Source organism: Tachypleus tridentatus, chromosome 7, assembly GCF_004210375.1.
Source record: "Tachypleus tridentatus isolate NWPU-2018 chromosome 7, ASM421037v1, whole genome shotgun sequence".
NCBI lineage: Eukaryota > Metazoa > Arthropoda > Merostomata > Xiphosura > Limulidae > Tachypleus > Tachypleus tridentatus.
In genome coordinates, this window is record NC_134831.1 from 154092479 (window position 1) to 154117483 (window position 25005).

At 34.5% G+C, this 25005-nt stretch overlaps 1 protein-coding gene across 1 annotated transcript in view; it reads left to right on the forward strand.

Annotated features, from left to right (window-relative positions):
- Positions 1-25005, forward strand: part of LOC143256948 (ubiquitin-conjugating enzyme E2 C-like) — a 39556-nt gene that overhangs the window by 11460 nt on the left and 3091 nt on the right. Inside the window, exons 2-4 of the mRNA XM_076514860.1 lie at positions 6166-6193; positions 15598-15684; positions 23296-23500. Of these exons, the coding sequence (XP_076370975.1) occupies positions 6166-6193; positions 15598-15684; positions 23296-23500 (320 nt within the window). The remainder of the gene's footprint in view (positions 1-6165; positions 6194-15597; positions 15685-23295; positions 23501-25005) is intronic.

Genomic DNA, 25005 nt, shown 5'->3' on the forward strand with positions numbered 1-25005 from the left:
TTCAGAGTTTATACACTTGTCTCATGAACCACCTCTCTATCTTCAGTGTTTGCACTGGGCAACATTTCTGAGTCTAGAGTTTGGCCCATTCCTATATGGCATGTTACGATTCAAATGTGATCTTCCTCTGAGTCATCTGAAGAAGATTGATATTCTGGGTTCAAATCATCCCTCAGAAGCTATTTATACATATGGTTCAAAATCAAATGCCTCTGTGGGTTCTGCTTTGATTTGTTATGGCTCTGTGGTTGTGTACAGACTCCCTTTTACAGTTTATGTGTTTACTGATGATTTGTATATCCTCTCTCTTACCATGGATTATGTAGAAGCTAACCAATACTTCGACTTCACTGTTTACACAGACTGTCTTAGCTGTCTACGGGGCCCTGGAATCACTTCACATGATTTCTTACCCTATTTTCTTTGATATTTTGAACTGGCAGGCCCAATTTTCTTTGTCACCTGTTTGTATCAGATTTTTCTGGATACCAGGCAACATTAGCCAGTTAGCAGTCAGTTTGGGGTGAAGAACATTTCAACAAGCTTTTTCAGATCAAACTTATTAATGCTCTTTGCCCATCTACCTTCTGCAGGGATCATAAGGAAGAAATTGGTCACAGCTTTTTAACTCATCGTTTTCTATTATCTAGTACTGAATTACCATTGTGTGGCATTTGTGACACATCACAATAACCTAAATTTTATTGTTGTGCTGTCATAATGATCTTAGGCAGTGATACCATTTTAGACATGTTTACTTTCAGAATTTATTACTGACTTTAGACAGTGTTGTTGTTGTTGACAATGGCTATCCATCTTGACTGTTTTTAGGTTTTTACTGGTCATTGTCCTTTTTAATTCTGTTTAGGTTTTACCTTTTTCTTGGATTTTAACATGTACTATTTTACCTTGTTTTTTAATATTAACTATTGTATATTTATTGATATGTTTTTATTGTTTTTTTTACCTTTTTAATGTTTTTTAGGGAATTGTTTTGCTTCCAAAAAGAAATGAAACAATTTCTATTATTTACAAAGATTGGTTCAGTCTTTTACCAATTGTTTGGCACAGTTAACCTTATTGTTTTGTGCCATTAAAAGCAAAACAAATAACCAATGTTTATCATGTGCATTTGGTGTTGTTGCCTATTGTTTTCCTGTCCTGACAATGTTTATCTGGTGAAATGGTTTCTTAATCCTTCAGTGTCTTTCTCCTCACCTTGAAGCATTTGCCACATTCCTCAACACCAGTTTACCTCAGTTTTAATATCTGGTTCCTTGTCCTCTTGCTCTGACCATGTGCTTGGTCAGGTTTTGAAGATATTTGTGTGCTTATTTTTCCATCTGTCATCTTCAAAAGATCTTGATCATCCATGTCACTTTTTGTTGAGTCTTATTCATTGCTCTATACTGGTCAGCACAACCTTGGTTCCCACAACTGCTCCAGCTCCAGTCGTCCTCTCTGTTACCTCATCCTTTTACTTTACCCCTTCTATGTCAACCTCAATCACTAGCATTTCATCTAATTTTTTGTATTCCTCCATCTTCAAATGTGGTTTTGATCTGTTGCTTATTTGTTTAGCTTGTTATGTTCCTTATTGTCAAATATGCACTGTCATGCCATGTTGACTTCTTATTTCCAATTTTCATGGCTATAGCATGTTCACTATTAAGATGGGGCATTCCACAAAATTGCCTGTAGGTTTGTCCATACAATCTATTTGTTTCTTTGATATGGATGTTCTGGACTACACTCACCCGTGGAAGTCATAGGTAAAGTAAAAGTGAATAGCTTCCCATTCATGCTATGCCTTTAACTGACTAAATCATATATGATCTACTTTTCATAATAGGATTTTTGTGGCCTCCCATTACCTTGTCTTATTCCTCCAGTCTATCTGCTGCTCTTTCTTCCAGTGGAGTACAGGAGCTCTTACCACTTTCCAGTTCAAAGCTGCAGGAGTGGTAGACCATTGAGGCATCCTCCTTAATAGTATGATGATAGATGATACATACAATAATAAAATTGTTCAGTTGAGAGTATGGTGGCATTTCCTGGTGTTTATGAGGAGATGTCTTCAAATCTGATGTTCCATCTCCATGTGAATTTGAGGGGACGTGATATATCTGGAGTGAGCTGTAAAAATTACAATTCACTCTTTCACCTGGGATCCCTCATCCCACATCCACAGAGATGTTGGTTTCCAGTAACTGGATTTTGGATTCAGAACTAATTAGTGTAAATCCTCAAGTGTGTATTACAGGAGTCTGTTTCCTCACTCAGTTGTACTTGTGTTTTTTCATTCTTGTTGAGACTCACGATAGTAGTACTTGCCTGATTAATGTAGTTGTTCCTCTTATACTATACCAAGGATGTTATTGTGCTAGGGGCAGCACCTGTTGGATTAGTTGTGAATGAGATAGTTAACATTGCAGAAATAATCTTTACAGTACTGATTATCAAGACATTATGTGTCTGGATTGGTTGAAAAGTTAATTATGTTGCTATCATGTGTCCAGTTTGCAGTTTGGGGGGATATGAGATTTACTCCGTCAACTGAAGTTAAGGTGTAAATAGTATGATCCTCTTTCCTAGCCCCATCAAATAGGTGGGTTTTGGATTGTTGTTGACTTGCTGCCTATATGACCCTTTTTCCTACTCCCATGGATGTCAGTTCCTGGTAGCTGGGTTTTGTACTGTAGTTGACTTTACTGATGGTATGATCCTTATCCTACCCCTACATGAATGTTAGTTCCCCATGGCCTGAATTTTGGATGTAGGTTACTTGCCATATACAGTCCATTGTGACATAGCCACTTTACACTTAAGGAAACATTATTTTACTTTCACCAACACTCCAGCTAAGTTTGCTACATGGTGGTTTGGATCCCTATCTCATTATTTTCTCCTGTGTGGAATGTGGTGTTGCAGACATGTGCAAAAAAGAGAGGGAATACCTGGTACAAATGTAGTGATGCCTCCCACATATGCTCCTCTACTGTGAGGATCTGTTCTTGTAGGGTGTTTTTTGAATGCTTTCAAGAAATGCTGCTTTTTTTTCTTCACAACAATCCTTCTTGCTGTTCAATATGGAATTTTAATTATTTATTTGAGACAAGGTAAAGTACCATATATAAAGCATAACTTTCCTTTACTGAAAATATATTCCCAATATGTACTTCCCTCCTCTCAAACATTCTACCATTTGTTCCCAGTGAAAACTGGTGCTTCCGTTTTTCTGCTAAAACTCAGTGATAAGTTTGGTAGAATCAAATACAGGGGTTCAATTGTTGGGAGAGTTTGTTGCACTGTTATTAATGGAGGATTATCATCTAATGATTTACATGAAAGTTGCATTTAAACATGTTGATTGTAAGGTATGTGAGAGCTCAAGGTTTATAGGCAAATGTTTTTTTGCACACCACAGCGGGCAGCACTGAAATAGAATAGCTATTTATAGGAGGTAAGTATCTGTAGGAAATATATTTTCAGTATAAGAAAATTATAATTTTGGAGTTTACTCTTTGGACAGTCTACCTAGTTTTAGCTTTATTAGTCTATTAATCTAAAGAAGTATGATTTAATTTTGACATTTGCAAAATTGAAATGTGGTGTGACCAAACTGTCGAGGTTATTATATAGTTGTATCTGGGGGTTCAAATTGAGCAAAATATGATGTTGTGTAAGTGTGTCTTTTTGACAACCAAGCAAACATAATGGAAAATGTTAGCTAATTATTACAATTTTCATATGCTAGCAATACCAAGCATGGTGCATGTATATACCAGAAATCAGTTTTATTACTTATCATTATCTCTACCAACCTATCCTCAAACCCAATGTAACTATACTGTTACATGCCAAAAGATATTGGTATGACAGATGGACAAACAGAATTGTGAACCATCCATTTTACTTCTAGGGACTGTAGGAGTCACTCTGACAAGTTTGTAGAGTGGACAAATAGCGTGTGTGAAGTTAGCAAACTTATAACAGATTTTACTTTTATATATATGTACATATAGATGACACTGTTTGATGTAATAGATGCTTGTAGATAATCAGGTTAATCACTCAGCTTTTCCCTTTGGGGAACAAGAATAACAAATGGATTAAAATGGTCTATTTTACTTTGTTAATTTGTAATCTCATGACATTTCTAAATTTTGTATTAGTGCACATGATTGAAAACAAGTAGTATAAATACAAATTTTTGATGTTTAAATCTTATGCTTAAGGTATATTAAGTCTTTAAATGTTAGTTGTTTTTTAACTTACACAGTAGACCTCTTAACTGTTAGATATTTAAGTTTCCAGTTTCAGACTGGCTTGTTGGTTACAGAATAGTTGTTTTGCTAGTTACACACTAAAATAAACTATTTCTGCATTATTTTGTGTGACTGATTTTGTCTTTTTGTTTTAAAACAGTTCTGTTGATTAGAACAATTTTAACTCAAAATTATTATTATTCCCAACCATAAAGATAATGATAATGAATGTGTATTAACCCTTTTACTACAGGTTTGGTATGATGTACATGAGTTTGCCTAAACACTTGCACATGCTAAGAATTTGCACTATAACTTTTGTTACAGTATGTGTATCTTCATGTGTCTTGGTAGATTTCCATGAAGATTACATACACATCATATTTTGTATACAAAAGTCATGATTTTTAATGAAATATTTTTACTAAAGATTTGTTTGTGAAAACATTCTTTTTTGTTGCTAATCTAAGTGCAAAGTAATTTCATGTTATGATTAAAAACTATTCTTCATCCCAAGAATCTAATATATTTCTTGCATAATCTTTAAAATGTCCTAAATACATTTGAAACGTTTTTCAATAAGACTTTATATTTTATTTTCTATAACTATTTGGGGTCTGTCACTTAGTCACCCTGATAACCATCATAAATATGAAATAAATATAAATTATGCTTTTTTCGTGCTAAATGCCTACATATTATAACACAAAAATACAAATGTTTAGTTTAACTAGCATAAGCTTCATAATGCTATATATGAACATATTTATTTATTATTTTTATTATATTGAACTTCCAGTCATGCCTAGCTAATATTACATAACTTGCATTGATGTGACATGTGTGCACTCATGTTAGGTATCTAGTAATTTATTATGACTGACCCTAGCCTTCCCTGTCTTGGCTGTGTTTTAGTTGAATAGTATTTTGTAATATAGTCATATCTCAATTATTACACTTTATATAGATGTACATAGAATATTACTATTTCAAATAAATTATTGAACTTATTTTTCTTAAAACATAAAACAATAAATCAAAAAATAAAGCAAACATTTTATCTCTCCTCACTATGACCTTTCTAGTAGGTTGTTAAGCTTTCTAAAATTTCACACATGGATGATATCAAACAGTTGTTTTTAGGTTTTTTAAACACACACACAGTTATATATAAAACCACAAATAAGTACACTGATACCATATAATTCCAGCATAATTTATTAAACTTAGTAACTAAGAGTTATTTAGATTTTTAAAAAATATGAAACCTCAAGCATATACTACAGACACAAACTACCTTCTTGAACACTTGGATTGAAAGAACGTTATCTTTTTCAAAAATTAAAATGGATGAGAAAACTACTAGAAGACATTATAAGCTGTTGATTAGTTATTCACATGTCATATATTGAAGAATATATAAAAAATGGAGACAGTTGAATAGGACTATCATGTTTGATTCAGTACATAAGCCATATCTCAGCAAAATAAAAATATATGAGGTTGTTATTTTACAAGTTAGATTGTTAATATTAATAATTTGAGTTCCTAATTTGTATGAAACTATAGGCTCAGTGTTTTGAATTTACATCTAATTATAAACAGTGCTGCATTCAACATACCATGTGTCTCATTAAAATCTGTATTTTAATGTGTTCTTTTAATATTTACTTTTAAATTAAGAAATTGACTTGTATATAATATTAAAGTTTTAATTATAATCTACAATTTGATTCTAAACCTATTGATATAAATTCAAAAATAATATTTGTCATGCAGGTCATCAAATGCAATGACTAGTTGTGAAAGGGTTAAATTGGAGAGTTTAGTATCTCACAAGTTTTGTTTGTACTGCAGTGTCTCATGTATTGAAATTATACTCACCTTTTATTTTCAGACTCCAGCAGGAACTTATGAAGTTAATGGTAAGTTTCTTATTTATCAGGAAATTGTCTAACATATCTTTTAGTCTTGGGGAAAATATATATAATCAAGTTGTATGTGTAAGGCTAATCTTTAGACAATCCTGTATAAATATGAACATTGCAAATATGTAAAGCTAGAAATAATATAAAAAGATAATACTAATAAAATATCTGCAGTCAGTAGATAGATTTGAGAGTAATTGACCTAGAATAACATGACTACACCCCTTTTGAACCAAATCTCCGTTTTTCTAAAACTACTGTATTCCTGCATTCACTGTTTCACTTGTATGCAAAAAACAAAATTACTTAAACTATAATAACCAGCAATTCTTTGGTATTACAGTGCAGAAAAACAGGAAAATAATTCAGTATATATTTATACAAAATAGAAAAGAAAAATCTTTACCTTTAATCTGACTTCATTAATTAGAATTTGGATATTTTGTGATAGTTCTTGAATCAGGTCACTGCACACAATCCAATTTTGGAAGAAGGATAATGGACTCTAAGTGCATATACTATTGTTACTCACTTTTGTAATTAGTGATGTTAAGTAGCAGTAGCACAGAGCAGAAAAACTCAGACCAATGCTACAAAATGGAAAAGTAAAGTTTGCTCTGAGATTGTCTTGGGGTAATTGGTAAAGAGGTTAAGAGGTAGTATGTTTGCAGTTTTTATTTCTTGGTGCCTCACCATTATCCATATAATTTCATATGTTGGTGGTTATATATTTTGAATTTAATTTTATAGTCTAGTTTTTAAAAATCTTCCCAAAGATCTATATTTGAATTACAAGTCAACTGAATACACTAAACATCTGAAACAATCAAAGCATTTTAATATTTTAAATTTTTCTTGTAATTTTAATTTCAGCAGTGTCAGTAATTAAATCTGTTTAATTAAATTACTTTGCCAATCTTTTCTTTAAAAAGGTTAGATATTAAACAGTATTTTTGTATTTGAAAAATTATTAATATAAAAATAAAATCAAAATTTGGGTGCTATTTTTTAAGTAATAGACATCTTGAGAATCGTCTGTAAAATGACCATTTTTATGATATCATATACAAGTGACATAGAATATAGATACTATGTCACAAATGAAAAGATCTTGGGTATTAACTGTATTTTCACAAAGTTGCATAGTTGACAAATGGAAGGATTATCTGTATGAATGGGAAATATCTAGGACAGTAGCAATGCTGTTGCTACAGTGAAAAGGGTGACAGTGCATTTCCATTCAATCATAAAAGTTAATACACAGTTAAGTTGTTCAAAATCAACAAAATGAATTATTATAGCTATAAGAAATTACAGAATGATGTGTGTCAAGTAGCTGCTACTGTTGGAGGACATATGCAGACATGCCCAAGTCTTAATATAAAATGCAATGACAGAGTATCTAGACAGAAGACATTCCTATTTCCAGCAGTGGACATTACATAGGCTATCAGAGGTTTCTGTTCTTTCTTGCATGCTTACTTTTGCATAGTTCTTGGATACTGATGTATCTGGGTTTTATAACTATCCTCCAAAGAACTTTCATTGAACTATTTGTAAGTCAGTCATAGTAAAACAATAGTACTTCAGTTGTAGTTTGGGGAGCCATTTGAGATTCTGATGATGTGCAAAAGATGGTTACTTCATTTCAGTATATTATAAAGCATTCTACATTTCTGTAAAAAGAAGTAAATATTGGTAACTGTATAGACAAAATGCATAGGAAATAAAAATACAGGTAATTTATAATATTGATTAATGGTTTTATAACCTGTTCTTTTATCTATGCCATTGAGAAACATACAAGATAAGGCACTATTTGCATGCGAGATGGGTCTTTTGCATATTCAGTCTGACTTGCAAGTTGTGTTAAGGTCAAGGTATTAATACTCCTGTGACAAGGCTAGTTGCCAGACATGGAGAGCCCATCCTTGATTGTTTCTTGTATGAGCCTATCAAACAAACAACTTCTGGCAACTCCTTATCAGAGTTCTCTGCTGTAGAAGTGCAATCCCTTTGGCTCATGTTTGAAATTTTGTACATACAACATATAACCTTGTTTCTGCCTTAAATAGTCAATATACAGATCTACTAAATACTGTTGGTAATCTTATTTCCTTTGCTTATTTAATGAAATGTTATTTTTTTCAAAGTAGGTCTTTATATATTGATAAGTTGTGCATGTGTAAAATATTGAATTTGCTGCATAACATCTTTGGTGTAGGCATCTGTTGCTATGTGTGTGCTTCATTTTATGAAGTATTTGGCTTGGCCTATTGGTTGAGGCACTGAACTTATGGTCTACATATCACAGTTTCAAAATTCAGCAATGAACTTGTTTGCTTTGTCAGCTATTATGACATTATGATACAATGGTAAATCCTTCTAGTCATCTGTAAAAAGTCTTAATTGTTGACTAATTGCCTTCTCCCTAGTCAAAATTAGGGATTAGGGGCAGTCAGTGTAGATAGTCCTTGAGTAGCTTTGGAAAAAAAAAAAGGGGGGTGAGCAGACAACAATATATCGTATAATTTCAAAACTACAACTTTTTTTAGTGTAATAATTAAAATTCAACAGTTTTAATCAGTTTCTTGTTTTTCATTTATCACTCCTTAAATTTAATGACTTGGAAACCTACCTGTAGCTTAATAACCATAGCTAAAAATATTTAATCAATATAGAAACTTAATGTTTTTTGTTTTTCTACTCTGGTTAAGACATATGCATCTCTAAATGGATGATATTGTCATGTTTTTTTTTCTATTGCAGTTATGGCAGCATTGTGTTTCCATTTTCATGTCCATATTTTGACCACTGGCTGTTAACCAAAATGGCTGCTGTAGTGGCATTATGATGCAGAGGTATATGTTTTTCCAAATAAGTATCCAAAAGATACAGGAATAATTTGTTAATTATTTTGAAATGAAAGAGAAAAAAAAAGATATATACTGTGGAAAAGTAGGGAAGAACAACCTAAGAAGACTGATAGGTTTTGTCAATGAAGCGATGATGGTATGGTATTATTACCAACCAATCAGACATAGTGAAAAAGTAGGGAAGAATTCTAGATTTCTTAATTAAGGGTACAGGAACAGTCGGGCTTTTTACAGAAATGAAACTAATGGATGAAATTCTGAAATTTGATAAGAATCTTCCTAAAACTATGTAGTTTGAGAAAAGTAAAATAGTTTTGATTTTTTCTGCTGTTTATACTCAAAATGTATTTATAGTTTTCATATTTCATTTGCACAGCCTTTACAACCTCATAAATGAATGTCAAAAAAATTTTTAAGGTAAATATTTATATTTTACTTGCGATTTCCTCTACAACATCACTAACTTTTATCACAATGCACAGTGCAATGAAATGTTTAAAATAAGCATTGGAAATGTGTACGTTTTATCTTTGGTGAGTAGCCTTAAGATAGCTTATGTGTATAATTTCAAGTTTTTTTATCTTTTCACAAATTAAATCATTAAACCTTTCAAATATGAATTTTAAAACACAAGTATCACACAATTAACTAAATAAAAATAAAACTTAACTGCAATTTCACTGTCCATAAACTAATATATAAAGGAAGAAAAAGATAGCCATGTGCTGGAGTTTTTGCTCTTAACAACAGACTAAACTTTTGCTGAAATAGTATTATCTCCTCTCACTGAAAGCTATCTCAATACTTGTAGTACCTCAAAATATTGATTAAAAAATGCACCAGTCTTTATACTGATCAGTTTTGCACCATTGCAGGACATGCTGCTTCTGTGACTATTTTCTACCAATCATACTGCATCACCTACACTGACATAGCTAGCTCTCTCTACTATTCTAGGAGATTCCTTACTTTATCGATTGGCATTTTGATGTGTCAATATGTGTTTTAACTCATCCTACACTTGATAAATTCTGATTATTCTTTATCACAATTTTATATCAGTTTCATAACTTCAAGTTTCATCTTCTTGTATTTGATTTTTTCTTGTTTGTTTTAAAAATATTTGTTCTTTGTGCAATGACAAAATTTCAGTGACAGTTGACAGGGCTTTTGACTTGAGTTCCCAGTTCTCAGGGTAAACTATGCCTGCTGGGTAAATGCAGGCTTTAGTGTGTGGGGAGTTCATATCTTATGTTTGGCCTATTTCTTTCTTTCACATCAGAATTTTTTTGTGAGGAAGGATATAACTACTGAATGGAAATTTCTTTCTATGATGTCTTCCACTTAGTACTGAACTTCCAAGCACTCATGTGGGTTAGATAGTGTTCTTTTTCCTAGAAGATTTGTGATAAGTTAATCACATGTGTCTCTCCCACTAGATATACCCATGTTTGAGCAAACTTAGTGGATTGACCTAATTTTCCCATCAGTGTTGATTCCCTGTACATGGTGAGGGGACCTCCCAGAGAAGGTTCTGTTCTTTCAGTTTACCTCCTCTAGGATCTAAACATCCACCCACGTGTTTGCTGTGCATGGCGATCCGTGAAGGGGAGGAGAGGATCCTGGTGGTTGAGGGGTCCAACCCTAACACACCACTTTGGCCTTCAATTCCTGTAGACGGGCAGCCTTTGGGTGGCCCCCCTTGGGTCAATCGGCTGGTCCACTTGGGCTAGAGTCAACCAAGTACCAGTGTTGGAAGTTCTCAATGGGTGTTGTGGACATCGTGTCTGATGCTGGTGTTTAGGTATAGTGCTCACAAAACCCTGGCGTTGCTGCAATGTCCTTGCATGGCATTGTAGTGCATCCCCTCATAGGGCTCCATGGTGGGGTCACTGGGTACCAAAATTTCCCTTTTTTCCTATGGATCCTCGAACAAGAAATTTAAATAAAATAGTGAAAAAACAGTCAATAGGTAAACAACCACGTCTTTAACATCTGTAACACCTGTACCCCATTTTCTTATATTACATTCTCTTTCAGAAAAACCTTTAGGGTAAATGTCCCCCTTTTTTATTCAGAAGGGACTAGAGGGACTTGCTGGCTCTCCAAAGTCAGTAAAGAAGCTTTGAGCTGGAGACATATTTGTTGAAACATTCACATCCCAACACTGTGAACTCCTCTTGAATTCAAAAGCAATTGGGAATATGCCTATTGAGGTTACCCCTCATGCCACCTTGAATTCATCACGAGGAGTTTTTGTTGAGAGGGATTTGAAGAACGCCCCTGAGTCAGAGATTCTCACTGGTCTCTCCGCTCAAGGAGTTTCTGCAGTGAGGCACATCTCCACTCACAAAGATGGAGTTACACTGCCAAGAAATAACCTTGTTTTGACATTTACATCACCACATGCATCTGCCACCATCAAGGCAGGTTATCTAATTTGCAGGGTACTGCCGTACATTCCAAATCCTCTTCAATGTTTTCAATGTCAGAGGTTCGGCCACTCTAAGACGTCATGTCGTGGTTCCCTGACGTGCTCGTTGTGGTGGCAAGGACCACGATGCCTATGAGTGTGACATGGATTCACATTGTGTCAACTGCAATGGTTCTCACCCTTCCTACTTTTGTTCTTGCCCAAAATAGTTGGAGAAAAAATAGGTGCAGCATTTGAAATGACACATAACATTAGTTTTCCTGAGGCTTGGAAATTGCTGTCTGCCACTCCATCTCGGACATATGCTGCTGCACTTCGTTCCACAACTACAGTGGGAGTGCAGACAGATCTCTGTGCCTCCAAGAGAATTGTTTTCAAAACAAATGAAAAGCCTTTTGACCTCTGTGGTTAAAAAAGGTCGATGAATCGACTTCCACACCCATCTCTGTTCCTCCCATACATTCCAACAAACCTCAAGATCCACATCCTTCAGTTTCAGATACAGGCATTTCTTCTGATACATCTTTTTCTCCCACTCCAAGATGCAAAACAATCATTCGTTTGCATCCTTAGTCACTGGAATCCCCTTCCAATAACAAAGACCTGCCCAATTGACCCAGGGCAGGATCCATGGAGGTCGATAGACCTCCTCTGACTAAGGACAGTAAGGAAAAAAGACGTGGTCATAAACAGAAGGGTTCTCCAGCCACTTCGCCTACCCATCATTAAAAATGGTCACCTTGATACAATGGAACTGTCAAGGCTTACGTTCTAATTTGGATGATATCAAAACGCTGATTGCTTTCTACTATCCTGTATGTCTTTCCTTACAAGAAACATTTCTAAAATTTGCTGATACAGTCACCATTTGGCAATTTTCTCTGTACAGAGATGACAAGCTGTGTGATGGACGAGTACATTGAGGGGTGGCACCCTTGGTTGATCAGCATGTGCCCACCCAGTCTTTATCAGTTAACACACCCTTGGAGGCTGTAGACATCCGTGTTTCCTTGGGTCATACCATCACTGTTTGTTCTCTCTACCAGTACCCTGGAGAAACATATGATCAATCAGACCTTGATGCTCTCGTTGAACAGTTGCCATCTCCATTTCTAATCCTGGAGGACTTTAATGGACATCATCCCCTCTGGGGAAGTGCTGTTATTGATAGGAGGGATTGCTCTGTAGAGCGTATGCTCTCTGATCACAATCTTTCTCTTTTTAATACTGGTTCTTTATGCTTTCAGTTTGCTCCCTTCATGAAGGGTTGACACTAATACTCGAGGCAGTGATCATTTTCCTATAATTTTGAGAGAGACTGGCCGTGGTTGATGCCACCCTATCTGCGTGCCCTGGTGGAAACTGGATCATGCAGACTGGTCCACTTTCACTGCTCTCTCAGAACTTGATCTTGCTATCGGAATCAGCCATCAACAGACGACTGTGTGGCAGTGGAAACTGAGTGTATTATACAAGCAGCTGCTCAGTTTTCCTAAAACCTCAACATGTTTTCCACAATATCCTCGTCCATGGTGGAATCCTGCTTGTCACTTGGCACGGAAGGCTCAAAAATGGGCCTGGGATACTTTTCGTAGATATCCCACACTTTCAAACTGCATCTCTTTCCAACAAGCCCGTGCACATGCTAGGTGGGTAAGACGTCAAAGCCAGAAGGAATCTTGGATTAAGTTCACAACTAGCATATCTTCTACCACCAGTTTCAAGGTCATATGGGACAGGATTAGAAAGGTCAGTAGGCACTACAATTCTGTCCCCCTCTCCATCTTTCTCTCTGATGGCCAAGAGGTAGCTGATGTCCGAACATTGCCAATACTCTAGGTGAAAGCTTTTGCCAGGTATCTAGCACATCTGCTTGTTCCTCCACCTGCTTGGCCATCAAGACTTGGGCAGAGCATTCACCTCTTTCCTTTCATACTGACTGTCTTTTTGACTATAATTGTCCCTTTACACTGGTGGAACTGAAAATGGCCCTTCATCGGTCTGGCAGTACATCTGTTGGACCTGATGATGTACACTGTGACATGCTGCGCTATCTCTCTCCTCTTCTCTTGATATTCTTCTAATTGTTTTTAACTGGATCTGGCAGGAGAATGTTTTTCCTGATGCCTGGCACCAGGCTATTACCTTACCTTTCTTTAAACCTGGGAAAGATCCCAAGATTCCTTCAAACTACCGTCCATTGCTTTGACGAGCTGTCTCTGTAAGACATTAGAAAGGATGGTTAATGCTCATTTTCTTTGGTTCCTTGAATCAAACAACCTCCTCTCGCCCACCCAATGTGGGTTCCGATGACAGCATTCCACCACGGACCACCTAATTCGATTTGAAACATCAATAAGAGAAGCCTTTTTCAAATGCCAACATCTTGTTTCAATATTCTTTGACATTGAGAAGTCTTATGACACAACATGAAGGTATGGCATTTTGCAAGACATCCATATATATGGGTTACATGGCCATTTACCCATGTTTATTAAAAAATTTTTAATGGACAGGAGATTCCAAGTTTGTGTGGGTTCGACACTTTCCTGTTCTTTTGTACAGGAACTTGGGGTCCCTCAGGGCTGTGTTCTGAGTGTCACACTTTTCAGTATAAAGATAAATGCCATCACTAAACAACTCCTTTTACTGTTTCAAACGGGCTCTATGTTGATGACTTTCACATCTCGTGTCAGTCGTCGAACTTAAGATATATTGAGCGGCAAGTACAAACTGCCCTCAATCGTGTACTGAAGTGGACTACGGCGAACGGCTTTGATTTTTCTCTCTCTAAAACCATTTGCCTACACTTTTGGCGCCAACGGGGTATCCACCCTGATCCTGAACTTTGTATCGGTGAAGTTTTGCTGCCAGTGGTCCCTGAGACCAAGTTCTTGGGGCTTATCTTTGACTGTAAGCTGACCTTTATACCACACTTAAAGCAGCTACGGGTCAAATGCACAAGGGCACTGAACATCCTCCGTGTCCTCTCTACCACCAGTTGGGGAGCGGATCGATGTTTTGTGTTAAAGATATATCATGCTCTTATTCGTTCAAAACTCAATTATGAATTAATGGTCTATGGCTCTGCCAGTCCCTCGGCCTTAAAGATGCTGGACCCCATTCATCATCTAGAACTTCTACTCTGCACTGGGGCTTTCTGCACCTCCCCAGTTCAGAGCTTATACGTGGAATCTTGCGAACCTTCTCTGCACCTTTGCCGTTTGCAACTGTCTTTACTGTATTCTTTGAAACTTTGCTCCTTACCAAAGCATCCCACTTAAGGATGTGTTTTCCTTTCTCAGTGGAAGACAACCTGCCATTGCTCCTTTTGGCCTTCGCATCCAGGCGAAATTGGATGAATTGGGTCTGTCCTTCAAAAACATTGTAGAATCCACTGGTCAGCCCATCCCCCATGGCTTATTACAGCCCCCAAATGTGACTTTTCTTCAAGTCATCTAAAAAAGGCAGATACTCCTGATTGGAAGTACCATCTTTTATTTACTGAACATCTTTCAAACAACCTTTCTATTACAATTTATATTGCTACAATAACCATGAATTCTCAAGTGGTGACTAACTTCTAAAGTTCTGGCAATATTGCTAACACAACCATTATTTTGTCTGTGGTCACTGGAGGCTTGTTGACTGTGGAAGGTTTCTTGATTTTACCTTTTTCTTCACAAATATTTGTAAGTACCTGCATACAAACATTATTTCTGTATGTATTCATGAAGTTGCACAATTATAGTATAACTGGTATACATGTGAATATTATTAGAGTTAGTTTTTGTAAAAGTGGTATTATAAAATAATTTAAAATTTAAGGTAATTAGCTTGGTAGTAAACATTTTACAATCACTAAGGCTTATCATGAAGAACTGTAAGATTACTTTAAGTGTAATACTGCATTTTAATTAATGTAATAGCCTGTTGAAAACTAGTAAATGGTATGGAATTTAGAATCAAACAAGGGGTAATTTTGATAGCTCATTTTAAAAATGTTCATATTAGTGCTGTCTAAAAGTGAAGTTTGAAAACAATAACATATTAAGTTTTATATTGATTTTTGAAATGCTTTTTTTATGTAGATGTCTGGTGATAAAGGAATATCAGCTTTCCCTGATGGAGACAACCTGTTCAGGTGGATTGGAACTATTGTTGGAGCAGGTGGAACTGTAAGTATAAGATTTCCAGTGCTTTTTAGTGACTACTGTTTATAACCTTACAAAAAAATTGTAATTTTTTAATTATTATTGTACACACTTGCTAGTAACGGACAAAACAGTATCATCAAATAACTCACAATTTGTAATATACATTTAATCATAGTATAAATTTGATAATTTATTCAAGTATTGCTATAGGGTTTTGATGATAATATTAGTTTGTTAGACCACCCCTGGCTTTTAGTACAACTGAAATATGGCAAGTAATGCAGTCAACAAGCCTCTGAAAAGGTATTCTATAGAATGCATTTCCATTTGGACATAATGAAGTCATGATTGTTGAAGGTTGATTGGTGTGAGTACCAACAGCTGAACTATCCTTCCAGATACCTCAAATTGACTCAAGCAGTTTTAATTCATATGACTCTAGAAGCTAGAGCAGAGGGAGGAGTGAATTTGCTATTGTGTCCATCAAAACCACTCATTCTGTAACAGTTTTGCTGCTATGGTCAGCACATTATTATCTGTTATATTGAAATGGCAATGGAAGATCATGGCTGACTTTTAAATTTTTGCTGAATTGCACAGTTATTAAATATAATTAACCCAATGTTTAAGTAAAGTGCAAACAAGTTTGATTAAACAGTTGGTAACTGCCATGTAGCAGTATTAGTAAACTGAGTACTGATCTTTGAATCCCTAAGTCATACAGAACCACTGTTGGCAGATTGTAATTTTGATTGTATTCATCATGGACAAAGATCCTGGGGGGATTGGGGAATGCATTCCCCCCTTCATTTGAGGTGGGAGGTATGGTGCATCCAATCATCCCCCCTACAGTTTGGTCTGTTGAATTATTTTATTGCATCACAGGCCTACAAATTGTGTGTGTGCTCTTGTGATTCTCGTGTTCTTACCAATCGAATTGCATAATTAGGCCTAGATGTAGGCTTTTTCAGTAGCCGAAATGTACATCTTTAATATAGGCGTGTTTCTAAGCTTTTCGATCTAAGCGATAGTTTGTAAGTATCAGTCAGTAGGACTAAGTATTCACGCAAGGCTTGCAAGCACTATCACAGATTCTACCTATGTCTTGCACGTAGTGTAAGATTAAGTAAAATTTTCATCACAACAGATTGAACATAGCATGAAATTTGAAAATATTACTCCAAAGTGTAAACTCCTGTGATCTAGATCTACAGGCCATTTGTACCTTGTAGCTGCATCAATCTCATGTGTATATTGTGCTGTTTTCCTATACCACTTGTTCTTATGCATGTCTAGTCAGTTTTATTGTCGAACGTCTTACTCTCCTTAGCTGCCGAAGCCACTGACCATAGTGTACAGTTAGTGTACAGTTAACGACAGGTTCGAGCTGCTCGGATCCAGACGCGTCCTACATCACCCCCCTCCGCTTCCTTTAGTCTGACTTTCAATTTTACAACAGCATTCATTGGACTTGTGTTTGTGGCCCTCATTAATCCATGAAATTTCAGATTATCACTGCCCTCTAGTAAAGTGCTAGTGCTTTATGGTAAAAGAACAATATATTCTCTTATCATAGATAGTAAAAATATTGTATTTTCTTGAATAATTAGAACACAAAAGGAGCGATTTCAACGGCCTGAAGCCTCTACTCGAATTGTATTGCTAGTTTTTCTTTAGGTGTTTTTATTTCATAAGTGTGCTTATAGACATTATATCACAACGTGTTTGCCTTTTGATGAGTTTTAACAGGAATATAATATATTTGTGTTTGTTTAAGTATTTTTCGATAAACTTGCAATTACGTGTGTTGTAACTAGCACACATTATTGTCCTAGTGATGCCCAGGGTGTCAGTCGGCTTGGTAGTCACTGTGAGGTTCGTGCGTTCAACTTAAATACATTGTACAGTTCAGTCCTGCTTCCATTCTGTTCTATCTTCGTTCGTTGTACGTTAGATTTTTTCAATAAAGACTGTATTTTAGCCTGTTGAGTCATCTTGAAAACAGATTCCAATTATGACAAGCAAGCTTCTGAAACTTTTCGATATTAGACAGCTCTGCAAGCCAGTTACTAGTACTACAAGTGACAGTGTAGTTGCAGATAATCCAACAACCTCAAGCAAAGGAATAGAAACTTGCCATACATAGGAAATGCCATATTCATCAGAGGACGAGTCTGAAAATGCTTGTGCACTAATGAAAAATCTGACAATCCACAGATACAGTGTGAAAAGCCATATTATCCAGATGCATGACTAATACCACAACAGAAAGTAAAATCTCAAAATATCAACTTCCAGGGCAAGTGGTGTGATGAGTTCCCATGACTGCACTTTGACAATCAGACTCAAAAGTCATATGCTTTCATTATGCCAAGGTGGAAAATAGAGGCTTTTTTACAGGGAAATCGGAGATGCCAGTGGAGTATACCTTCATATCCACCAGTTTTTGCAACTGGAAAAAGGCAAAACAGAAATTCAACGAACACCAATCCTCCTCTCAGCATAGATTCACTATATCTCCAGAAGGTTCACTTGATGTAACTCCAGTGACTGTCCAGCTACATGATGGAAAAAAGAAGCAGCAGAAAGATGCAAAAGAAGTCTAGCCAAAATATTCAGAATTTTACGTTTCTTACTGCGTCAAGGTTTAGCATTACGTGGACATACTGATACGGAGGGGAACTTCCTGCAGTTAATGAAGCTCCTGGAAGAGGAAGACCCTGAGTTGATGGCCTACTTGTCAAAGAAAACCACATTCACATCACCCCAGGCTCAGAATGAAATAATGGAGATGTTCAGCCATCAAATACTGCACACCAAGTGCAGCAAAATAAAATATTTTCATTAATGGTTGATGGCACTCAAGATGTTACAGGTGCCAAACAGGTAGCAATATGTGTACGATACATAGATGAGAACCTTGATGTCCGTGAGACATTTCTTGGTTTGTACAGTGTTTCCAATATAACTGGTGAAACAATATCTTCGACTATACTTGATGTACTGACTAGACTCAATTTTCCACTGTCAGGCTTAAGAGCAAAAACTTGTGATGGAGCTGCTAACATGAGTGGTGCGTACAGTGGATGCCAGGCAAAAATAAAAGAAAAGCAACTGTAGCTTTGTTTTTTCACTACCAAACACACAAGGCTAGTTTAATAATGCAACATGCAGTTGAAGCTTGTGAATATGTTTGAGATTCTATCCAATGAGTACATGAACTTGGTGTCTTGCTTCAAAGGTCAGGCAAATACAAGACAATCTTTGAAAATATTGTATTGTCAGACAACCACAATGGTCCAGTTAAATACATCCGCCAATTGTGTCCAACACGCTGGTTGTGTCGCCTATCTGCAATTACATGTGCTAATGATCACTACAGTGACATTGTTGATTCTTTATCTGAATAAGCAAATGAAAAATCAGATGTAGCAGTGAAAGCATGAGGTCTGTTGGACAGATTTGACAAAGAAAAGACAGTTTTAGGATTGTTGATGGCTCAGCATCCATTAGCTGCATTAGAGGAACTAAACTGTGCATTCCAAGCAAAATCAGCAACAATATCTGACATGATTGAGGCATCTGCAATGATAGTTGAGCAATTGCAGGTATTGCAAACAGAGGAAAATTATAACAAGATACTTGATGAAGCTGAGAAAAAGGTAACTTCCCTCGATCTGGTGCCTGTTGAACTATCATGCATTTGCAGACCCCACAGAAGGATCAGAGGTGATGGCTCAGCACACCATTTTGCAACAGCTAGAGATTACTACAGAAGTCAATATTTTGAAGATCTGACCACTGGATTCAATGCAGTCAACAGTGACTTGAGGCAATATCTGGAACTTGAGAACATGATCACATCTGACAAGATTGACAACTCGGTTATAAGCTTCTATCCAGAAATCTCTGCACAATGGCTAGAGTTTCAGTTGCCCATGTTCAAAGGAACAACAAAAGCAGTATCTCTGAAAGTTGAGAAGGATGCTTACATGAAACAAGCCAGCAGATGTTTAGTTAAGTGTTTCTTCTACATGAACATTTTGCTTGTATGTCCAGTATCCAGCTGCGAATGTGAACGCAGCTTTTCTGCATTAAGACGGTTGAAGACGTGGTTAAGGTCAACTATGTCTCAGTGCCACCTTAACCATGTGGCAGTTTGTCACACTCACAAAGATGAGGTCGACAAGATAAATATAGAAGAGCTTATGAAAGAATTCATAAACAGATCATCACAAAGGAGGTCTACATTTGGGAACATGTAGACTAGAGGACTAAATGAATCATACTTTGATGAAAAGTATGAATAATTATATGTGACATTGTATTGATGTGTAATTTTCAAGAGTTTGCAAAGACATTTTAATTATTTTTATCAAACAACATGAACAGTTTTTCAGTAGATATAAACTTATCAAGGGTAATTACTAATTTTATTAATATTTAAAAACGTAATTCATGTAATGAAAGTTATTAGTAATCTTGTCAAGTATAATGGCCATCTTTTATACTGTGCAGTGTGCAGGAATTAATTCATGTGGCAGTTAATTTGTGACACATTTGTCTTTATTCTATTAACATTTTGAAAACTGTTCACAACACCTCACTTATACAAACCTACATGGAAACCTTGAAGTATCGTGGCAACAAGATTACTCTGTGACTGCATGTTTACAAGTTTCAGATTCATGTGATCAGAGATTACCAATTTGCAAATTGAACAGTCCACATAAGTGGTTGCAAAAATCATCCCCCCATGGGCTGTAAAAAATCTAAGCCCCTTGTCTTTATACCTATGTTGGAAATAGCAAGAAATATTGTCATCTCTTTATGAACTGTCTTTATTTACTTATATATACAGCCTAATGTTTATTGTCATTGCACCACTATTTACACAAACATCTCTAACAGTTAATAAGGAGGGTTTTGTAAATGGCTACTCTATTGGGGATCATGTTTTTTTCTTAATTCTCTCATGATGGTCTACAGAGATATTAGTTTAATTAAATCAGAACTGACTTTTATAGTGATTTTTGCTACTTTAGTCCATCACTTTGTTGCAGTAATCTGTATCAGATAAGATAGTTTATCAGGCAACACTTATCTAATGTTTTAGCAGAAAATTTCCATGAAGTAACTTTAATAAATATCCTATCATATAATAAACACAGTTCAATTTCATTGTTTTCATCAAAGAATAATTTGTTAGGCAGCACAAACAGTCATACCTGATTGAAAGGATACTATGTTTGCCATTCTGTTTATCTCACTCAAAAATGCTGCAGCTTATTATGATATGTAGTCAGGTAATAATGTGGCATATTGCACACACATGGTAAATGTTATATTAATTATTTTAAATTCCTTAGCATTGTAAGTATAAGATTTCCAGTGCTTTTTAGTGACTACTGTTTATAACCTTACAAAAAAATTGTAATTTTTTAACTGTTATTATACACCTGCTAACCTTTTTCATAAATCCATATACTTTTAGAAATTGACCTATTCTCTTAGAGCTTTGTCAGTGGAAAGGTCAACAATTTAGCCAGTTTGCTTATAATTTCATCACAATGGAAAGGCTGGCAACTAGTTTGGCATTATCTGTTTTCATCTATCTAGTGATGATAGAACAGGTTATGTCTTTTCTGTTGAATATTACCCCACAAAATGTCATTTGCTTAATTTACAGTCTGGATGTTCATTCATATATTTTAGAAATTTATCCTTAACTGCATTCTTAAATCTATCTATTTTAACTGATTTTTCTTTTATTCTTTTAATCCATTTCATATTTTTCATGTGATTTTTTTCCTTCTCAGTTTATGGTTTTTATTAGTATTGTCTGTTATAATGATACTTTCTTATCATTGTGTGTAGTCTGATCATATATAATGAAGTTTAGTTTTGAAAACAGCTTGAGTGAACAACTAAATACCATTGGATAGAGCATATTATAAACTATATGTAGAGTAAATACATTTATCTGTAGTTTATCCAAATACTGACTACCTGGTACATCTCTAGAAATGAACAAAGAAATCTAATTTCAGGGTTAGAAGACTTGGGAACAAACCACAGATATTAGAAAAGTTTATTACTTCTTTAAACATTAATTATTTTCATTTGTGAAAACATTTTTGTGTTAAATGATATCTATTTGAAGACTACACAAGCATTATTCTATGACAAAACATCAGGCACTCATTTAATTTAACAAGAAGGTAAGTGATGTCAAAATATGCTGATGATTCAAACCTTATTTATTTAATGTAAGCTTAAATTTATCATATTTGAGCAGTACATTAATTTGAAATTATTAATTTTGAAGGGAAACTATTTTATTAGATATATATTCATCTCGACTCTGAATGATCTTTTCGGAAATTGTAATACTTAACCTGACAAAGGTAAGTAATTATTTTGGAAGGTAAGATTCTTTATCACAGATAAATTCTCATAAATTTTGCCATGTTTATTATGTGGCAAAGTTTCAGAATGAACAATCATATTTAATTTTATATTTTTCTGGATAAAATTGTATTTTTTTTTTTCAGGTGAACTTTAACAAACATTAAGGAACACCATAGCTCTAATTTACCATGATGAACTTGCCATATGGTATTTAATATTTTGGTGTTACAATATATGTTTTTACAACTCCTTATGTAAAGTACTTGTGACACATGAACCTCAGAATTCTCTTGTGTAGTAATCTTATTCCCAAGATATTCCATTTTATAGATTTGTACATTGCATTAAGTATGTGCATCACAGAATTGTTACTTTATTGATATAAGTATACAAGGCTGAATTTCAAGAATGATGGACTTGGGAGCAGAAAAGAATTCTTATCCTTAGTTCCAGATTGGGGTTAGTTCTCATAGTATAACCATAGTATTACCATGTTGTGCCACTGCAGAAGTTAATTAATATTCTAACATTAGCTTGTATATTTATGGAGCAGTTAAATTTGATTTCAAATTCTGAAATAGCATTGATAAGATATATTCATTTATTTTATCCTGGGCTGCATTTCATATTGGTAGTCTGGGCCCCTGAACAGATTTTTTGCTTGCCCTCTAAACCCAGTCCTGTAAATATATGGATCGAGTTATAATTGCATGTTGTGCATTGGTCTAATTCATAATGGAGAAAATGTTGACAGTTATCCTCAGCAGACAAACATATGAATGTTTTTAAACTGTACTTAACTTATTTCTCCAGTGATTTTAGTGAAGCTTTCCCTTTCAAGCTCAACTTTGAATATTTATGTAAATGCTTTTTATTGTTGTTTTTTATTAAAGAGAAGTTACAAAAAATAAGTGAAACCAATATAATAATGTCATAAGGAGAAATTATTGATACTTTAGGTTATATTCATGAAGTTTCTTGCATCAGAATTCAAGGTTTTTGAGGAAGTGCTCTTTTTAAAATATAACCTGAACTAAAAAGGTATAATTTTAATATTTTGATACATTAATTAGAGAATGTAATTTTGGAAGTTGTAAAATGTAAGAAAGAAGTTGTTACAAGTAGTTATTTAGAATAAATTAACTGAATGGTGCAATGAAATATTTTGTTCAACACTGAAAAAATATAATTGAATTTACACATTTTATTCTTAATATGCAGGTATATGAAGGGTTAGTTTATAAACTTGTTCTGGAGTTCCCCAGCAGTTATCCATACACTGCTCCCATTATTAGGTTTGACACTCCTTGTTTTCATCCCAATGTTGATACACAGGGCAACATTTGTCTTGATATTTTAAAGGAGAAGTGGACAGCACTTTATGATGTTAGGACAGTACTGCTGTCTCTTCAATCTCTTCTTGGAGGTTAGTAGGTCTCAAACAAAAAAGTTAATTTCACCTTTTTGATTTCTTCAATTGTCATGTTACTTTATTTTCATTACTTGTAGATTTTTAGTTCAGATAAAGAATTTTATCCTTTAGATGCCTTAATATGAGTATCTTTTTGGTTACACATACAATATTGCTGTTTGTTTATTCATTTTTTATTTATTTTTCTCTAAATTTGAATGTCTATCAGTTATAGAAAATGATATATCTCCCCTTCAGTGCTCATCAAAACCATTGTTATCCATTAGTGTTTACACCTTGTTTTATGTTAGTATTTCAAATAACCAGAAATTTGAATATGAATTTAAAAGTTAATATAATGTTAATATGTATCAAATTTATGATTAAAAATTAGTTTTCTTTTTTAATACAAATATATTTTAATACACATAAAACAATACAATTTATAATAGTTATTGAAAAGATAGTTTATATACAAGAGTTTTTCAAACTTACAGACAATACTGATTCTCATATTTGGCTTAAAACTGAGTATTTTATCTGCGGTCCAGATCCACGACAAGCAAATTAATGTTGTGTTGATATTGTTGCCCCTCTCTTAATCTATGTAGTTTGGGTGGCTCACACTGCTGACTTTTACTGGTGAAAATAATAATGTCTGGAGTAATAGACTGAAGTTGAACAGTTTGTAATGTTCAAAATCTGTAAACATTCCTGATCAGATTCTGTAGTTTTCCAATCTACAGAAATGAGATAAACATTTATCTATTTGAATATAGATAAATTATTTTTATCCATATATAAAATAGAAGTTTTTATACATTCTATAAAAAAATATAGAATTTTTCTCATTCTATAATGAACTTTATAGCAAGTTCATTAATTATATGAACAATTAATAGGCAGTAATTACAATTATAGACTGATTTCTTATTGTATATTCAAAAATATACAATATATGACCAGTGTTTTTACAAAAATAATGTACAAGTTTTGATGATTTTGATAAAGTTTTATCATGACTGTCTGAAGATTTTGAACCATAGGAGCTGGGTTTTTAGAGAATCCTCAACTTTAGTGGATTGGACAGAAACAGGTTTTTTTTTTCTGAGATTGCAGGAATTTATTTTTATGAAAGGTAGTTTTATGAGTAAAACTACAGTTATCAGAAAGAGAAGCTGCTTCATGTAGTGTTTCAATTTTCTTTTCATCCAAATAAGTTTTGAGGTCATGACTTGTACATCACTTAAGTTCCTCAGTTAGACATAATATGTCTTAGTTTATCATAACTATTTCCAACATGCATAGAATTACACCATTGTTCAAAATAAATCTATCTTTTTCGCAGTAACCTCAACTTTTGGCAATAAGCCTCTGGTACTAACTTTTTTGGTAGACAATTTCATAGTTTGGGCAACTTTCTTAAAATGTTGGAAATATTTATCAACTTTATTTTCATTGAATGGTGGTACTTTAATATATTGATTAAATTCAAAGTTCTTATTTTGCTTAGGTTAATT